The sequence below is a fragment of the Lichenostomus cassidix genome, chromosome 5 (genome assembly GCF_008360975.1).
Source record: "Lichenostomus cassidix isolate B80296 chromosome 5, HeHo_3.0, whole genome shotgun sequence".
Taxonomy (NCBI): domain Eukaryota; kingdom Metazoa; phylum Chordata; class Aves; order Passeriformes; family Meliphagidae; genus Lichenostomus; species Lichenostomus cassidix.
The window spans coordinates 16,035,443-16,052,089 of record NC_139486.1 but is presented as its reverse complement, the minus strand read 5'-3'; the positions used below and the strand labels follow the sequence as shown (position 1 = coordinate 16,052,089).

At 40.7% G+C, this 16,647-nt stretch overlaps 2 protein-coding genes across 5 annotated transcripts in view; one reads left to right on the top strand and one right to left on the bottom strand.

Annotated features, from left to right (window-relative positions):
* Positions 1 to 16,647, top strand: part of LOC146436040 (uncharacterized) — a 95,407-nt gene that overhangs the window by 47,131 nt on the left and 31,629 nt on the right. The gene's annotated exons all lie outside the window — the stretch shown is intronic.
* Positions 1 to 16,647, bottom strand: part of CCDC88C (coiled-coil and HOOK domain protein 88C) — a 96,425-nt gene that overhangs the window by 50,733 nt on the left and 29,045 nt on the right. For all 4 annotated transcript variants that reach the window (XM_085061543.1, XM_085061545.1, XM_085061544.1 and 1 more), the window contains exon 4: positions 7,534 to 7,603. In XM_085061543.1, coding sequence (XP_084917669.1) covers positions 7,534 to 7,603 — 70 coding nt within the window. The remainder of the gene's footprint in view (positions 1 to 7,533; positions 7,604 to 16,647) is intronic.

Genomic DNA, 16,647 nt, shown 5'->3' with positions numbered 1-16,647 from the left:
TGTGCAGGACCCAAGGCCAGGGAAGGGGAGCTAATCTGACTCATCAGTTAAGCTGCCGCAGCCCCACAGCTGCACAAAGGCACTGACCTAAATTACCACGAGGGCTCCTGCCATTCCCACAACCTTGCAAGTCAGCAGGGCCACGTGCAGGCAGCTTAGGAAGTAACTTGTTTCCTGATTTCTGGGCACACAAACGTCCTAAACCAGTCTTTAAACAAACCTACAAAATTTCAACAACTTTTAGGAATGTTTATCTTTATAATGACTCAAGAATGCCTTACAAAAATCATCATCAGACTGTATGAATGAACACTACAATTCTCAATATCCAGGTCCTGCATAAGTAACCATTAAGATTTGGCAAGCAGAAATTCTTTTCTTAAACAGGAACAGCCATCTTTAAAAACATGTTACTTCACGCTTCACCCTCTAAATACAATATAGCTTATTTCCCTTCAGAATATTTAAAAATTGGTTTTGAAAGACATACAAACACTCTTCTCCCTGTATGTAGCAGCATACAAGGCTTCCTCTTTCCTGAAAAGTTACAATTTAATACACAAACTGTATTTCAGTCTGTGAAAGTCTGATTGTTCTGTACAAATCTCAGTAACACAAGCATAGACAGTGACACAAGAAAACCCCTTTGCCAACAGCAAAAAAAATCTGTTACTTAGTGAACACAAGTTCCTGTGAGGGAACTACTGGGAAATGATTAAGTTTGGTCAGAAGGTATCTTTTAAAAAAACTGAGTTCTCATTAGTTTAAGCACTGGGTTTCATTCTACATTGGCTTCAAAGCAGACCCAGATCAGGTATTAAATGCAGAGCATGGCTGTGGGACACAAAAGCAAGTTATTAAGTTATAGAGGGCAAGTGACTTGAGTATGTCTCTCATTGACCCAAACTTACTCAGGCAGAACATCTCCAAGAGAGACTGAAGGAGTCAGGCTGCTTGCTCTGGATCATACCAGGTAGGAGATCTAACCCTTGTGTGCTCTGGGCACCTTCATCTGTCAACCATAAATTCCAATCTGTGCAATTATCCATGGTATCCAAATATCATGGTATCCAATTATCCTTGGGGTAAGCACAGTGGCTTGAAATCACTCATTTTAGAAAATGCCAGGGCTACTTCCCAACTGTGACAGCATCCATACCATTCTAAAGATATGTGAGCCACTTAAAGCCATTCAGACCACACTCTACCTCTCTGCACCAAGGCTTTGCTATTTTCTCCATGAGATAACAGATGGGCATTGGTGATGCTGCATGACCCTCTGAGGTGAAACACCTTTGGCTATTACTGCAAAGTAACTTAGCAAGGTCAAACCTGGTCTCCCAACAGGGACTGATCTTGCCTGGAAACAGCCCTCTGAGTGAGACCTTACCCCTATTCCAGTCCTTCCCCATGAGGAAGTGAAGCTGAGGCAGACATGGCAAGCTGTGGCAGGGATGGACAAGCTAGAGTTTATAGACAGGAATGAGAAATAAGGACTTGAGATAATACTGAATTATTAGTTTCTTACTGCTTTAAACATAACAGTCTGCTCTCCCCCCTGGCAGCTTGCACTGAAAATTTAGCTGTCAGGATTATTCCAAGGTTTCCTTTTCAATAAATTTTTCTATGCTTGCAGACATGCTACATCATGTAATGAACGTGAGATTGTACTACCCATGAGAAACACTTCTAAAGCTTAATGGTCCACTCAGCAGATATACCAGCCACACAAGTGTTTCAGAAGATCATGTGTGATTAAAGAGTTCCATTCCTTGGGCTTTCATTCAGAAGTTGTTTCCCATGTGGAGGAGACAGTTTGTTGACATTAAGGCACTCCCAGATCACTCCTTCTCAAGTTAGGTTTGAATAACCTTTTAAAACCTTGTAGAATAATACTATTTACAGGAGATTTTTAGAAAAAATAGAGTATGAGTCTGAAAAAACCTCTCTACCAATCTAAAGTGCTTTAGAGAGAGTGTTCAATTAAACCTCAAAACAAGCCAGGAAGGGATTAATTACTCCTCTCCCCTTTCATCTCACCCACAGGAGAGCTGAGATATCACACACTTCAGTGGAGTGCCCAAGGTGACAAAGTGAATCAGAAGCACTCCTAGGACTATTACAGAGTGCAGCAGTGAAGTTCTATACTCTGGACAGTGCCAGTTCTGCAATGCAGGCTGAAGAAAAGCAAGTGACCTTCATCCCTGATTCAATCATGCTTCCTAAACAATGAGTGGTTTTCATGTTTTTCAAGAAGTTTGATTAATGCTGATTTATAAGATGGTAAAGTTCCTCAGAAACAGGAATGTGCCGGCTCCCCTACCATAGCTCATTGGGATGACACAAGTCCTTCCCAGACAGCTGGGAAGAAAGTCTGCTGGATCTACTCATGGTTATTAGCTGATCTTACCAAGACACTGTCCTCCTACGACCTAGGATGAAAACACTTAGGTCTGGGGCAGCTCCTGGCAGAGAGGTACTCACAAGCTTCACAGACAGGAGTCAAACCATGACTTAAACAGAAAGGTGCTAATTAAGAAATAAATGCTTTTCTTTTACACCTTTTCTTAAAATACCAGGGCAGTTGCTCTCAGATTCTGTGTTTGTGCTGCAAGGGAGCCAGCCAGACACCTGGAGCATTTGCAGAAAGCCCATCTGCTCCCAGGCGTGAGAGAGGGCCAGCAGGTTCCCTGGAAAATAAAGGAAGGGAAAGCCCAGACACCACATGTGCATCCTGGGAGCCTCCCTGTGCCAGAGCCAGAATATCCCTCTGCTCTCATGGGGGTGGAGGGTGGGAAACAGATGGCAGGACTCAGGGAGAAGGCTGGCAGAGGGATTAGGAGACACAACAACAAAAAAAGGAGGATCAAGGTACAGAGAGAACACAAACAATGAAAAAAATGAGAGGGGGATGGAAAGATGTCAGAGGAAATGGGAACAAGAGGGTCCAAGCAAGTGCAATCTTGGGCTTTTGCTGCCTGTTTCTCCATATTTCTACTCTGATGTTACTCCATCCAGCACAGAAGAGGGAGTGCCAGCACGTGGAGCCACACAGGGCAGCTGGAGGATGTGCTGAGAAGGTGGGGAGGGTGAAACACACAAGTGCCGTTTTTCCCAACTCCAGCAACATCCTCAGTGAGAAAAGCTTGAATGCTAAATTTACACTATTGAGGCAGTGTTTGGTTGTTAACTTTATATTTTATGAACCTTTGTGCCTCTGGAGGACTGCAAAACAAAATGAGGAAGGAAACCAGACATGAAAAATACCCAAGTGAGAGTAGACAACTTTTACAATTTTAATAAAAACCAGTTTTCTATAGACACTTGTTAGCAGGGACTTTGGGCTGTCTCATTCACAAGCCTAACATGTAATTTGAAAAGCGTATATAAATAGCAAAGTTTTTTTAAGAGACAGAAATTACCCTATTTCAGGCAAGTAAAACCTCATTTCCATTCTTGATCTAAAGCAAGTTAAAATCTTACCCCCCTCATGATTATGACTGTTTCAAAAGGTTAATTGCCATAAGTTTCCAATTACAGTTACTAGCTGTGTAAAACTAAGAATGTTTAGAAACTGAGAAATTAAAAAATACATCTGAATAGAGGTTCACAACCAGTAATATGTACTGATGTTCCCTGTGTGGCCACATGAATGAGTGGCCATTTACGAGGCATGCTAAAACCAGATGTAATATGAAAAAGTGATTATAGCAATGTCATAGATGATAAATAGGCTGATGATTCTCTTATTGAACACGGGATTTTGTGGTGCAGTAACAAATCAAAAAAGCTGTTCAGCAAGAAAAAGAATGAAGAAATACAGACATGAAGAGGAAATTTATTGGTAGTGGCTGTCTACCATACAGTGCAGAGAAAAGAAATCCTCTAACATCAGCTGCATTGCTCTGCAAGTCAAATTCCTGGGAAAACTTTTTAAATCCTTTAATTAAACTTTCAAGTTTATTTTTAGCTCCCTGTACTCTAGAAAACAGTCAAGCCTTCATCTTTTAACAAATATTTCTGCTATTTTTATGTCCAAGGACATATGAACTGAAGTAGGCAAATTTGCCATGGCCTGGAACCAAACTATTTAGAGAACATGAAATCAAGTAAAGCTCCTAAACCCAGCAGACATGTGCCTTTTCCCATGCAAAAGCCCAAGTGCTACTGCATCTTTTGTGGTGGCAGCTCTGTTTTTCCAATAATCTCATGTTCAAATCAAAGCAGCAGAAGCCCTCAATAGTCCCAACTGGTGAGTGCCAAATGGAAGCTAAATAGCAAGAAAAGCATTCACAGCCTCAGCACTGTTCAGTTTATAATTTAATGCATGTAACACCACTTTCGTCTGTGTTTTAGAAGGCAAAATTAAAATTTCTGAAAAGCAAGCACAGCAAACATCACACAGGCTTGTTACAAGAAATAAGTCACTGATGTTGTACACAGTGAATCTGATCTAACACCTCTCTAGTCTTGGACCTGTGGAGTCAATACAATCATTAAGAGCCTTCCCAGCTCAAACAGTACAAAGCAATACTGGATTTGTTCCAGGAATGTGACTGTGGGATTGATTTTTCTTCCTCTGATCAAGAGGGACCTTTCAGTGAGATAACTTAGCTACAGGATAGGGAAGGCAAAACTGGGATTTTATCACTGCCTTACTAAATGAGAAAGGATATCTGTTTTTCTTGTTTTTCCCCTCCCAAGTGGTCCTGCCTTCCTCTGACTCCTCTCTACAAGACAGTTACAAAGACATCATCACCTCGTTATCACTCACTCACACTGCTCATCACAGCCTGTTCCTTCACTCAGCTTTTTACTACCTTTGGTTTTACTACCTTTGCCTCAGCCATCTCCTTCCTATTCCTTCTTTCCGAGCTTCCCACCAGCCCTCAGCCAGGTTCTTCCTGAAGGAAGTTCTAGTTCTCCACTTCTCTAACCATTTCTCCTGCACATCTTACCAGTGAATGTCTACCCAACAGCAAGATTAAGATGAGCTTCTCAGACACTCTCCTCTTGAATGTACTTATTAAAGCAAATACATCTCAAGTCTTCCTTTGCTCACCACCTTCTTCTGTAGTATCTAAGCTGGGACTGGTTCTCAAAATTCATTATATAATATGGCTAAATGAGAAAGCTGTATTTTTTTTGCCCATATACCACATCAATTTTAGACATCCGGAAGTTACATTTTTGCTTTTTTTATCCTTTCTTCTCATGTTCTGTCCCAGTAATGCCAAGGATAAGTCAGCAATGGGGAAAACAAATTTTAAAAGACCACATTAAAGAAGAAAACAAAAAACCCCAAAACACCCCATTTTAAAAGATGTCAGAAAGAGAAGTAAAGTTTTCTGGTTGTAATTAAAGGAGCTACAATACAGGAACACATGGGTGACCAGTATCTTCCTTAGAAGAGACACAGATACTTTCTTCAAAGAGAGATTTAAGGTGCTGACAAAAACCATCAGGCCAATGACAGCAAATTATAGCTGAATAGAGGACAGCTTTCAAGTGTGCAGCTTTCCCAGGAACCAAAACTGGAGTTAACCACATTATGAGTCTCCTGCCAGCTGTAGCTCAGGAATGGCTGTGACAAGAAACCAGCCAGCCTTTCCCACTGACACTTAGCCAGCAGAGATACTGCCTGGCTGGCCCAGACATTTCTATTCAGTAGCATTCTTGATGCTAGCAGCCCATTGCCCATATGACCAAGAAGAACAAAAGGTCTTGTATTCTGACTTTCTTCCTTGCCCATAACAGTAGCCTGTACAGCCCAATTAAGACTTGCAGACTTTAATCTGCTTGTTGAAAAAGTGGATTCTGTACTCTCAGCTAGATTTTAACACAGCAGTGCCAAGACTATGAGTTTTGGTGATCCAACATCTGCTAATATTTTCTGACAAATCCTTTTTTGTACATACACACTCTACAGCTGCTAAGAGCAGCAAAACAGAATCCTCTGCCAAGGTTTCTGCCATTTGTTTGTTCTGAAGATGCTGATTACCATATCATTCCCCATCACTGCTGACAGGGTTCATTCAGTTTACCTTTTTTGGTAAAAACACATACATTTTCCTTGGCACTAGCACTGGGCCAAGGCAGGACAGAATGGGCATGCAAAAAACCTCCAAAAACCAAAAAACAAAACAAAAAAGACAAAAGCTAAAACAACAAAAAAAAAAGAGTAAGAAACATTGCAACAAAACTTTCTGTTTCAGAAACATGGTTCAAAGAAGCCAACTTCATTTTCAGGCTAAACACACATCACATGCAAATACACATGTGTATTTATATGTACAGGCATACAAATGGCTCAGTGTTACATTCTAGATACATGAAGTTGTGAGATTCAGAGATACTCTAATATTTGTAGTTTGGCTACAAATACATACACTTTATTAAAAAGCATGTTTGTACTATGGCCTGTTTAGGAAACTGGTTTCCAGAGTCCTTGGGAGCGACTCTCAGTCCAAACAGTTAAATCCAGCTGGTGGCTGGTCAAAAGTGGGGTTGCCCAGGGCTCAGTATTGAGGCCAGCCCTGTTTAATGTCTTTATCAATGATCTGGATAAGGGGATCAAGGGCACCCTCTTTCAGTTTGCAGATGAGACCAAGCTGGGTGCAACTGTTGATCTGCTGGAGGGTAAGAAGGCTCTGCAAGGGGACCTGAATGGGCTGGATCCACTGGCTGAAGCCATGGTATGAGGTTCAAAGCAGTAAAGGTCCTGCCCTTGGATCAACAACAACCCCAGGCATTGCTACAGGCTGGGGGCAGGGGGTCTGGAAAGTGGCATTGTGGAAAAGGACCAGGGGGTGCTGGCTGGCAGCAGCTGAACATGAGCCAGCGTGTGCCCAAGTGGCCAAGAAGGCCAATGGCATCCTGGCCTGGATCAGCAATAGTGTGGCCAGCAGGACCAGGGCAGGGATTGTCCCCCTGTACTCAGCACTTGTGAGGCCAAACCTCGAATCCTGTGTTCAGTTGTGGGCCCCTTGGGACAAGAAAGACATTGAGGGGCTGGAATGTGTCCAGAGAAGGGCAATGGAGCTGGTGAAGGGTCTGGAGCACCATTCCGATGAGGAGTGGCTGAGGGAGCTGGGGGTGTCTAGGCTGGAGAAAAGGAAGCTCTGGCGGGCTTTATTGCTCTCTACAACTACCTGAAAGGATGTTGTAGTGAGGTGGGGGCTGGTCTCTTCTCCCAAATAACAAGCAGTAGGTCAAGAGGAAATGGCCTCAAGTTGCACTAGGGGAGGCTTGAGAATACTCTTACAGATATTAGGAAAAATTTCTTCACTGAAAGGGTGGTCAAGGATTGGAACAGGATGCCCAGGGAAGTAGTTGAGTCACTGTCCCTGGAAGTATTTAAAAGACTTAGATGTTGTGCTTAGTGACATAGTTTAATGTTAAGAGCTGGACTCTTAAAGGTGCTTTCCAACCTAAATTAGAACAGAATTACAGAATTGTTTAAGAAAACAAAACAGATACAGATTTTATTAGTGTTACAGTGGAGATGGATGATGAACCCAATGAACTACTCACCAGAAAGAGGATCTTTGCCAATCATTAAAACATTTGGTAAATTCATTACAATCAGCTGCTGGAGGACCTCCTAAACAAAAGAGAACAACAAACGAAGTTCAGTGTGATGGAATCCAAATCAATCCCACCACAAAGAATACAAAACTCCATCAATTATAAAGCTTTTAACATACTGGCAGGTCAGAGGTCACAAGAGGAAGCCCCACTTGAGAGAGAAATCACTACTTCAAGATAGCATCGGATTGCACAGCTAACATAGACTAATCACCTCTTTTAACAATGGCTAATATAGAACTTAAAGGGTCCCATGGCACTAATCAGGATAAATGCATGACCATGCCAGGCACACCAATCATTCATGCCTTTACCCCAGGCACGACCTGCATTCATCTGATGCACAACACACAGCTGCTGTCATGTTTTAGGGCACATAAAGTCAGCTGGTTCATCAAAGGTACCTAAGCCACTCTATGAAGTTTGAATAACTAAAAAAATTAGTCAAATTATTTCATGGGTCTGAAAATTTAAGGATGGGCTGGGTAAATGGGTGTGGGGAAAAGCTGTTGACCAGGCATCTGGCACTACTCAGAGAAACTGGATACAAAGTTCTAGATTTATTTGCATTGTTCATAATGAGGAGTAAAACAGAACTAAGTACACAGTGAGCATACTTTAAGGATTATTTTATTCTGGGGGAGATGACAGAAGGAAGGTACATCAGGTTCAACATTTAAATGCCAGCTGTCTGAAGCTGCTCTGAAATCACAGAATGGCTTAAGGAAGAAGAAAGGCTACAAGCCCTGGGCCAGGCAAAACGGTTAAAGTTGTTCAAAAAAATACATTGCAAAGGGGACTCTGTACAGTAATACAATCAGCCATGCATCCCAGGAACAAAGAGCAGAGCAGTAAAGTTGGTAGCTTTGACCTGCAGTTACCTGCACCCACTTGTGATTATCTGGATAAAACATTTTGCAGACAAGTTTTTATTTCACATAAGAAGCCTGGGAGGAAAATGGTTGTATGACTGAAATGCTGTGATGAGATTCAGGAAACAAAAGTTCACAGACACAATTCTACCAAATGTTTGGCAGGTGCCTCTTTCCGGCTTGTCTCCACTTCCCAGCCTACCCCTGGGCCACTGGAAGGGCACATGCATTGATACTTGCAGAGCATTCACACCAGAGGAAAAAGCACCACAGCCCAGCACAGTAACACATTTCCTGAAACAATCACCCATTCACCCAAACACTTCCTCTCCAAGCTACCCATTGTTATTTCTCTGCTTTCAAAGTTATACCACAGGAGGAAAATTAAGCCAGATTGAAAGAGGAAATAATTCAGAGTGCCTGCAGCCTTTGATAAGCAATCAGAGTGCATATTCTTTAAAAAAAAAAAAAAATGTTTTGGACACAACAAATTTAATTTTTTTCCTCTGATCCATACAAAAACACACTCCTTGGCAGTTCCACTTTTGGATAAAGTAGAAATATCTCAGTGTCACAGCTAATAGGGTTTTTGGAGCTGTTAAGGAAAAAGGTTCTACTGTCCTTTATGTAATGTGAAGCTTGGCTAATGCAGACCAAACATTCGCTGACTCATTAGCCAAATGCATTTTGTATTTTGGGCATTGGAGACACATTAAATAAAGCTTGTTTGCATCTGTTACTGAAACAGGTGCAAAACCTATTTGATGTAAGAGCACATGGCTGGACTGCAATATGTGCTATGACAATACAGCATGGCATCGAGGCTTAAACAAAACAAAACAAAACAAAACAAAAAAATCAGACTTTGCAGATACTGAAGTATTGAGCTTTAACCAGCAATTTCCATGGCAAAACAGACGAGAAAGAATTCTGCTTCCAGTCACCCAGCACGTGGAGCAGCACTGAGGCAGGAATGCATAAGGAATTTGCGTTGTCTTTGTGTAATCATCAGATCGCTAGCTATTTAACTGGCAGACACAAAAGACATTACAGCTAACCTTTATGCTGTTAACATTCCCATGAGCTCCTCCTGCAAAATTATTTGAGTATATCATCCAACATAACCATGACTGAACTCCCTCATAATTGTCTGAACTCAGTATCTTCTGGCAAGAATCTGACAGTCACTGAATAGAAGCTGAAATGGCCCCAAGCCTGGAAGACTGATTTGTTAATTCAGATTGAAAGATTCCGATTGTTGCAAGAGGTGATACTCTGACCCGTTTATTTTTAAAGTAAAATATTTAAACAGATAATTATCTGTATTATTCTAAAAGCCTTCACCTTCAGATTAGTGCTTGTGATGATAACACCTGACTCTTATGCAGTGCAGCTCACCAGCAGACCTCAACACTTTATAAAGGAAGGCCAGTGCCACTGCTCTCCTTTTTCAATCTCAGGAAAGCAAGTCAGAGAAACAGAGTTACTTCAGTTTAATAAACTATCCTCTGTGAACCAATGTACCAATGAACCCCCCACTCACACAGCTGCAAGCGTGAGATAAAACATGTTAAGGGAAAACACCTACACCAATGAATTTAGCTCAGATTTTGTCCAGACTGAAGCCCCAGAAAGTTAGTGAAGCTCAGCTAACACTCAGTGACTGACTCAGTATCTGAGATAAGGTGACCATGTCTCAGATCCATGGCTCAAAATCCCACATCTGGAAATAAAACTAACATCTCGCTCACCTAAGAGCAATTAAGAAATTCCTCAACTTCAAGAATTCACCAATATTTTGTTTTCTTTCTCTGAAGCACCAGTAACACAGATTGACAAATAAAATGCTGTGCCTCAGCCTAGCCTCTCAGCTCCCCTCACATCATGCCATTCCTCCTTGAAGACCCCATGAATTCAAGCTTAGGCTTTGGCCAGGGAACTGTGCTGTTCCAGCCTGTGAACCAGCACTGAGGACCAAAGGACCCCATGGACCCAACCATTTCCCAGGGTCCAGCAGCTCTGGGCATTGAGTTAACTTAGACACACTGCTGCAGCCCAGACAGAAAGAGAAATTGTAGATGAAACAAGATTTCCACACATGGGCAGCAAGACATGTTATTGCATTATAGATAAAGAATGCTGTTATGCTTGAAATCAAACACAGCTGTGAGACTCTGCAGCAGAGGCAGAGAAGGGGTGTGTGTGTCCTTCTGCCTCAGGCAACCAGCATGGCTAGGGGCAACACATGCAGGCAGTAGCTGCTGCAAAGTGAAATAGGGTTTTCAAACATTTTAAATAGCCCCCAGCAACCCAGAGAACCCTGGAGAGCAACTGTACAAGCAAAAAGTCTAATTCCTCCTGTGAGAAGCCTTCTAAATCATTTTTACAGCACAACTAAAGCTTGGTTAAAAAAGTAAAGGTTACAACAACAACACATGGTAGCAATTTCCCATATTATTAGAACCATTAGGATCTGAGTTGCCAGATTTACAGCTAGACTATTAACTGACTCAGAAGCCAGCTACTGCAAGTCAGCAATCACCTCCCTTAGACTATGGTTTGTCCTTTTTATTTATTTTTTGTTGCTAATGAGATTTCCATGAAAAAATAATGTTGGCATCAGAAGTGTTATTTAAGGAATCAAAACAAATCTCCACCAGCCCTCAGTGCAGTGCCTGTAGGTTTCTGAAATGCTCCTTGCCCAAAGATCAGGATATTTTAAGCTTGAAGAGATTTGTCCAAAGTCTTTTGACAGCAGCAATGGCTGCAAGAATGGATGCTCCTAGGTAGCACACCAACAGCAAGATCACAAAATACAAGGATGAGCAGCCAAGTCTTACACTACTTGAGCCAGACACACAAACTCAGTAGATAAAGCTCATAAAGGTTTGGGCAAGCAGTTACATGACCCTGTATTTACAGGGATGGCTTTGCAAGTGAAGGTCACACTGGGTGTTTAGACCTTGTTGTAGTGCTTGCCCACACAGACATGGAGCCTGAACCCAGCTGGGACAAGTGTGAGACCCCAGCAACAAGGACACTGCCTAAACCAGAAGTAAGTTTTGCTGAAAGCAGCTAGGCACTCCAGGACTGCTACATCAAGTATTCAGAAACATCAGTGATTTACCTAGAAATCATGAGGTTAAACATAAATTTAAATGCTGTCTTCTTATCAGCAGCCTTCTGGTGTCTAAGCCCCTGCTGTGCACTTGTTTGACATTTGCAAGCTCTTTGCAATCACTTTTTTAAGAAAGAAGCTTAAGACAAAGCCAAAATTCCCCCACATTGATTCTAACAGTCAAGGGCCTTAGGAAAAATCAAGACACATACAAGATTAAAGATAAAATTCTAAGCACCAAATTAAGCATTTAGGCTTACTAAATGCATGAACAAACTCATTCATTCCCTTAATCTGAAAGTTTCTAATCGTTCCTGGAGTGCTGAGGCACATTCTACATCCTTTTTTTATCCCTCCAAGATCAGACACACCGGATGTTTGCTCTTTGCCTTAGATCCTCAGAAGAGATGCAATGGAAGTTCTCCCTCTCAAGTCACAATGGTCACATATTAACACAGTATTTACCTGTAACAGGGTAAGTAGGCCTCCTGTAATTTTGTAGAAACAAAGTCTCCTTGGTCCATACTATACTTCAATACACACTTGCTTCTTAAAAATATAGGTGCAACAGCATGGAATAAAATGGTCTTAAGGTATTATTCTTGGACGCATTTTTTAGTACCAATTTAAGTGTGCCAACAGCTCTTGCAAAGAATTAATTGCTAGGAAAGGAGTAGGTAAAATTGTCCCCTCCGTGGCTGAAAGACCAGGCAAATACAAGCTTTACGTAAAAACCTTCTCCTGCACTGCCATACAGCACAGCATTAATGTAGAGTAACTACTAGCTTCTCATGCAGAATTAAATTAACCTCTGCCTGAATCCTAAACAAGAAGCAAGTACTAAATAAATTATGTAAGGAGAGAGGCAGTCTACCAGTCATTGTAATTCAATGCTCAAGCCAAGCCAATTCCATTTAAGTATATTGCTTAGCTATAAAATGCTAATTGCCCAGCTGACTGGAAGCCAAATGGTGCTTTCCTACTTAAAATGCCCATGAGGAAAAACCATCATCAGCTTTATTTATAGCAGCATAAGCAAACAGTACCTAGCCAGGGAATTTGGCTTACATTTTAGCTGCAACTCAGGCCACCAGAGCAAGAAAGCTCATTGTGTCCTATCTGTGCAACACAGCCAACACCTTACCCCTGATAACCTCAGTATGGATCTGATCTCACAAACATCCTTGGAGTGGGAAACATTTGGTGAAACACTGAATCCTTAGAGAAGGTCTCAGCAGGAGTCAGTGGCCATCTGCATCAGCCCAAAGCCCTCCAACAGCAGGATGGGGTGGCAGCTTTGCCCCTACACATTTTAAGGCCTCTTTGGATGTTACCACAAAGACAGGCTGGGAGCTGCATTTCCCAGGCAAAGTGCATTCCAAGTCCAAGGGACAATCAAATGCAAGCTTATCCAGAATTTCTGGAATGAGAATTCTAAGGAAGAGCAAACACTCAGGCTAATGAACGAACTTCAAAATAAAACATATTTTAAACAGCAAATTGAGACACAAGGGTTGTTTTTTAAAAATGTTTTTTCAAAGTTTTCCATTTATTAAAAGAGTAATGAAAAGCCATTTTGCAGCCTACAAAGAGGTTATATTTTAGATGGAAAATGTATTTGTCTTCCAATAGATACAAACTTTGTAAAGGTTGGGGAGATTGCTGCAATTATCTGAGGAGTTATTAATGGTGTCAGAGAAATCATAGCAAGATTCTGTGAACCGTATGGCAGGGTCTCATAAAAGATTAGACAAGATGAAACAAGTTGTTGCACAGAAATGACAAGGAAGTGAAACACAAACGTTTTATTGACGTGTTTTCCATGTACATCTTACCATGCAAGCACGCCTGATGACACCATGTATGTGACTCAGTTCTCACTGTTTTCCTGCCAGCACATTATATACATGACAAAATTTGATTAAGAACTTTGCTCATCTCTGCAACAATTGTACTCGCTATGTGACAGACTAGAGGATTAGCTGTCTTTAAAGGGATTTTTTTTCTTTCTAAAAACCAGCAAATTACAAAGCACATTTCTAAAGACCCTTCAAGTGGAAACCCAAAAGCCACTAAAATAACTGTTGCCTCATCTGCTGAAAATAATCAGTTCTGACAATTGTAGACTGGAATCTCAGTGGGAGGGGATGTGAAGGAATCATACCTAGTCTTAGCTGTGCTCAGCCTGTATAAGGTGCAGACAGCCCACTAAATAACGAAAATATAATCAGTGTGGAAATACACCATGTAAGATCAGATTTGATTTTTAAAAGTTACAAATATGAGATTTGGATGGCATATAATAGACTATCATATAAAATCCACAAAAAACCTAGAAGGACCCAGGCATAACCATCCACCCAATTAACTCTAACGGCTCAGGTTTTGTTATTTGTATTAGAGCAGTGCAGAGGTCCCATCCAGGAGCAAAACTTCATCCACTGGAGCTGTACAAACACTTAGTGAGACATCCCTGGAACAAAGAGCTTGTTATATATACTCAAGGTATCAGTAGGCTGATGAAAAAAGTAGTAACAAGCAAAGGAGAAAGGAAATAAAAGTAAGATTCTGTGGTTATAATATAATCCATTGTGTGCACTCTTGCTGCTTTATGAACTGGTTAAATCAATTCATACAGGCTGGAGAGAACTAAATCACTCCAGATACTGGAGGACACAGGAAGCAAAACAAGTCATGCTAAATACATTTTGCTTTAAGATGAAATTGTTCACAATGCACATTGTTTACATCACAAAAAAAATTCTATGTGTATTTAATAAAGGTACTTTTACGTATGTAAAAGTGTTTTAGGACACAATTAGTTTTACTTCTAGTCCAGTGGAGTAAATAATGGAGAAGCTGACACGTCAGTTGCACAGGAATTTTATTTTTTAATCAAATACAAAAGTGTAAATTGACTTCTGAACAATTAAATGTTCAACAGCTGTTCAGCAGCAGATCTTTTTTTATCCTAGTTTCACTAATTCCAGGATGAATCACTTATTTTAATAAAACATATAGCTCTATGGTTGTGCCTAGTGGCAATATTGATTTGACCCAGAGAGGAGAAAATCCAATTGCGGAGCACTGTGTTTTCCTGCTTTTATTGCCAGAAGCACCTTTGACTAATTTACCTACTTTTGCTGCAAATAAAAAGTCTATTGATTTATCCTCAACTTCTCTTTTCAAGTCATGTGCAAGTGACTACACATGTTTATAATAGCATTGTGACAAATTATTCTTGACTTCCATTTTACTTCATCTTAGATTTGTCCTGCGGTGGTTTATGCAGTAACAGGAATATGAAATGTGCTGTGTTAAAGGCTTGTCACTTGATATTACAAATCTAACCAGCTAAAATGCAATCCATCTGTTGAACACACTGCCTGCTAATCTGTGGTGGTCTCTAAGGACCATAATAATTCACCTTAACACACAGTAAAAAAACACCACAGGCCATCAGAACAGACTTAAAGCACTACTGAAGTCTCAAACTCAGCAGCAAGCACATTCACTTGTTTTAAAAGGAATTCAGTTTTCCCCACACACTGGGCATATTTTACGGGGATAATCAAAGAATTTCACAAACTGTAAAACTGAGCAATTATATTTAAGCTTAACGCTGAAGCCTGATACCAAAACACATTAGCCATGCAGAGCTCTGAGGTACAAACTCTGCTCCACTGCCCTTGATCACTGGAGTGAAAAAAATTATGGTATTAAAATACAGCTTGTTATCAAGAAACAAACACCAACACAACAAAAGCTTCTCTAAGGAAGATTATGTGCAAGGTCTGTTTTCTGCCATTTCTCCTATTACAAGCATTTCTAAAACTTGGAGGGGTTTATGTGTTTATATGAAACATAGGAAACACCTAACTGGACACATGATACCAGTTCACATAAAATACACTGAATTTCTTATTACAGTTTCTAAACTGCCATGAAGAAGACCAAAATTAATTAACCTAAGGCAAGTATATGGCAAGTTGTGAGGCTTACTTAGAGGTTTAGAACTCAAGATATGCATTGCAACTTCAACACTGCAATAGAGTTCCGGGCTCTGAAAAAGTGCCAAGAATCTAAAGAAGCAGGCAGCCACTGGAGCAACAATTGTGAAGCAACTCCTGAAAAAGCAGCAGCCAAAAGTAGAGGAAAAAAGGAGTAAAAGACAGGAAGATGAAGGAATACCAGTCACATATTATAGCAATACTGCTTTCCCAAAGATGAATAATGAGCAGGAGCTAAGCTGCACAAAGGTACAGTTTTTGCACTTTTGACAGTATCAAGTAACTTATTAGTATAAATGTTGCCTGAAAAAGAATGTGTTTTCTTGGGAAAAACTCTAAAACAAGCTGTTAATCCTGTGAGGGCACAGGGGCGTGTGTGACAGGAATAATTTTGAGGTTTCTCTATTACAAATACTGAAAAGCCAAATCAAAGCAGTAGTTTAAATAAGAAATCTGTCAAACTAGAAAAAATGAATAAAGCAGGGAGGGGATAAAAATGGGATAATTTCATTATTTTCAATATTACAAAAAATATTTTAGTAGCAAACAGAAGGCCTAACAGATGTGAACGACTTTAATGTGAATGTGTGAGTCAAATTTCGTCAGTAACAAAGGGCAATAGAAGTAAAACAAACATCCAGGTTGACTGTTACCAATCTGATACTCTTATGTCCTGTTTAAAGCAGGAACATGAAAAACTTTCAATCTACCTCTCAGTCCCCAAAAGAAACAAGCTGCTTTACCCTGCCACTCTTACTAATGCTGAGCAACATCCTACTGTCTCAGTCATCTTCACTGCCATGGGGTCAGCTCACAGAGAACAGTATTTCTCGTTAGCAAAAGGTGCTATGCTTTGCCTTCACTACATCCAAACATCCTCAGAGCTGCTCAAATATAAGATAGTTAAGGCTCAGAAACAAGCACAAACGTGCTCAGTCTTTGCAGGATAGCACTCCCTGAACAAACAAGATTTCATTCATGTTACACTGTCAAACCATTTTGAGAAACTCGAATGGGTAGTACTGGAGAAACACAAAAAATGACACTTAGAAACTGAGAA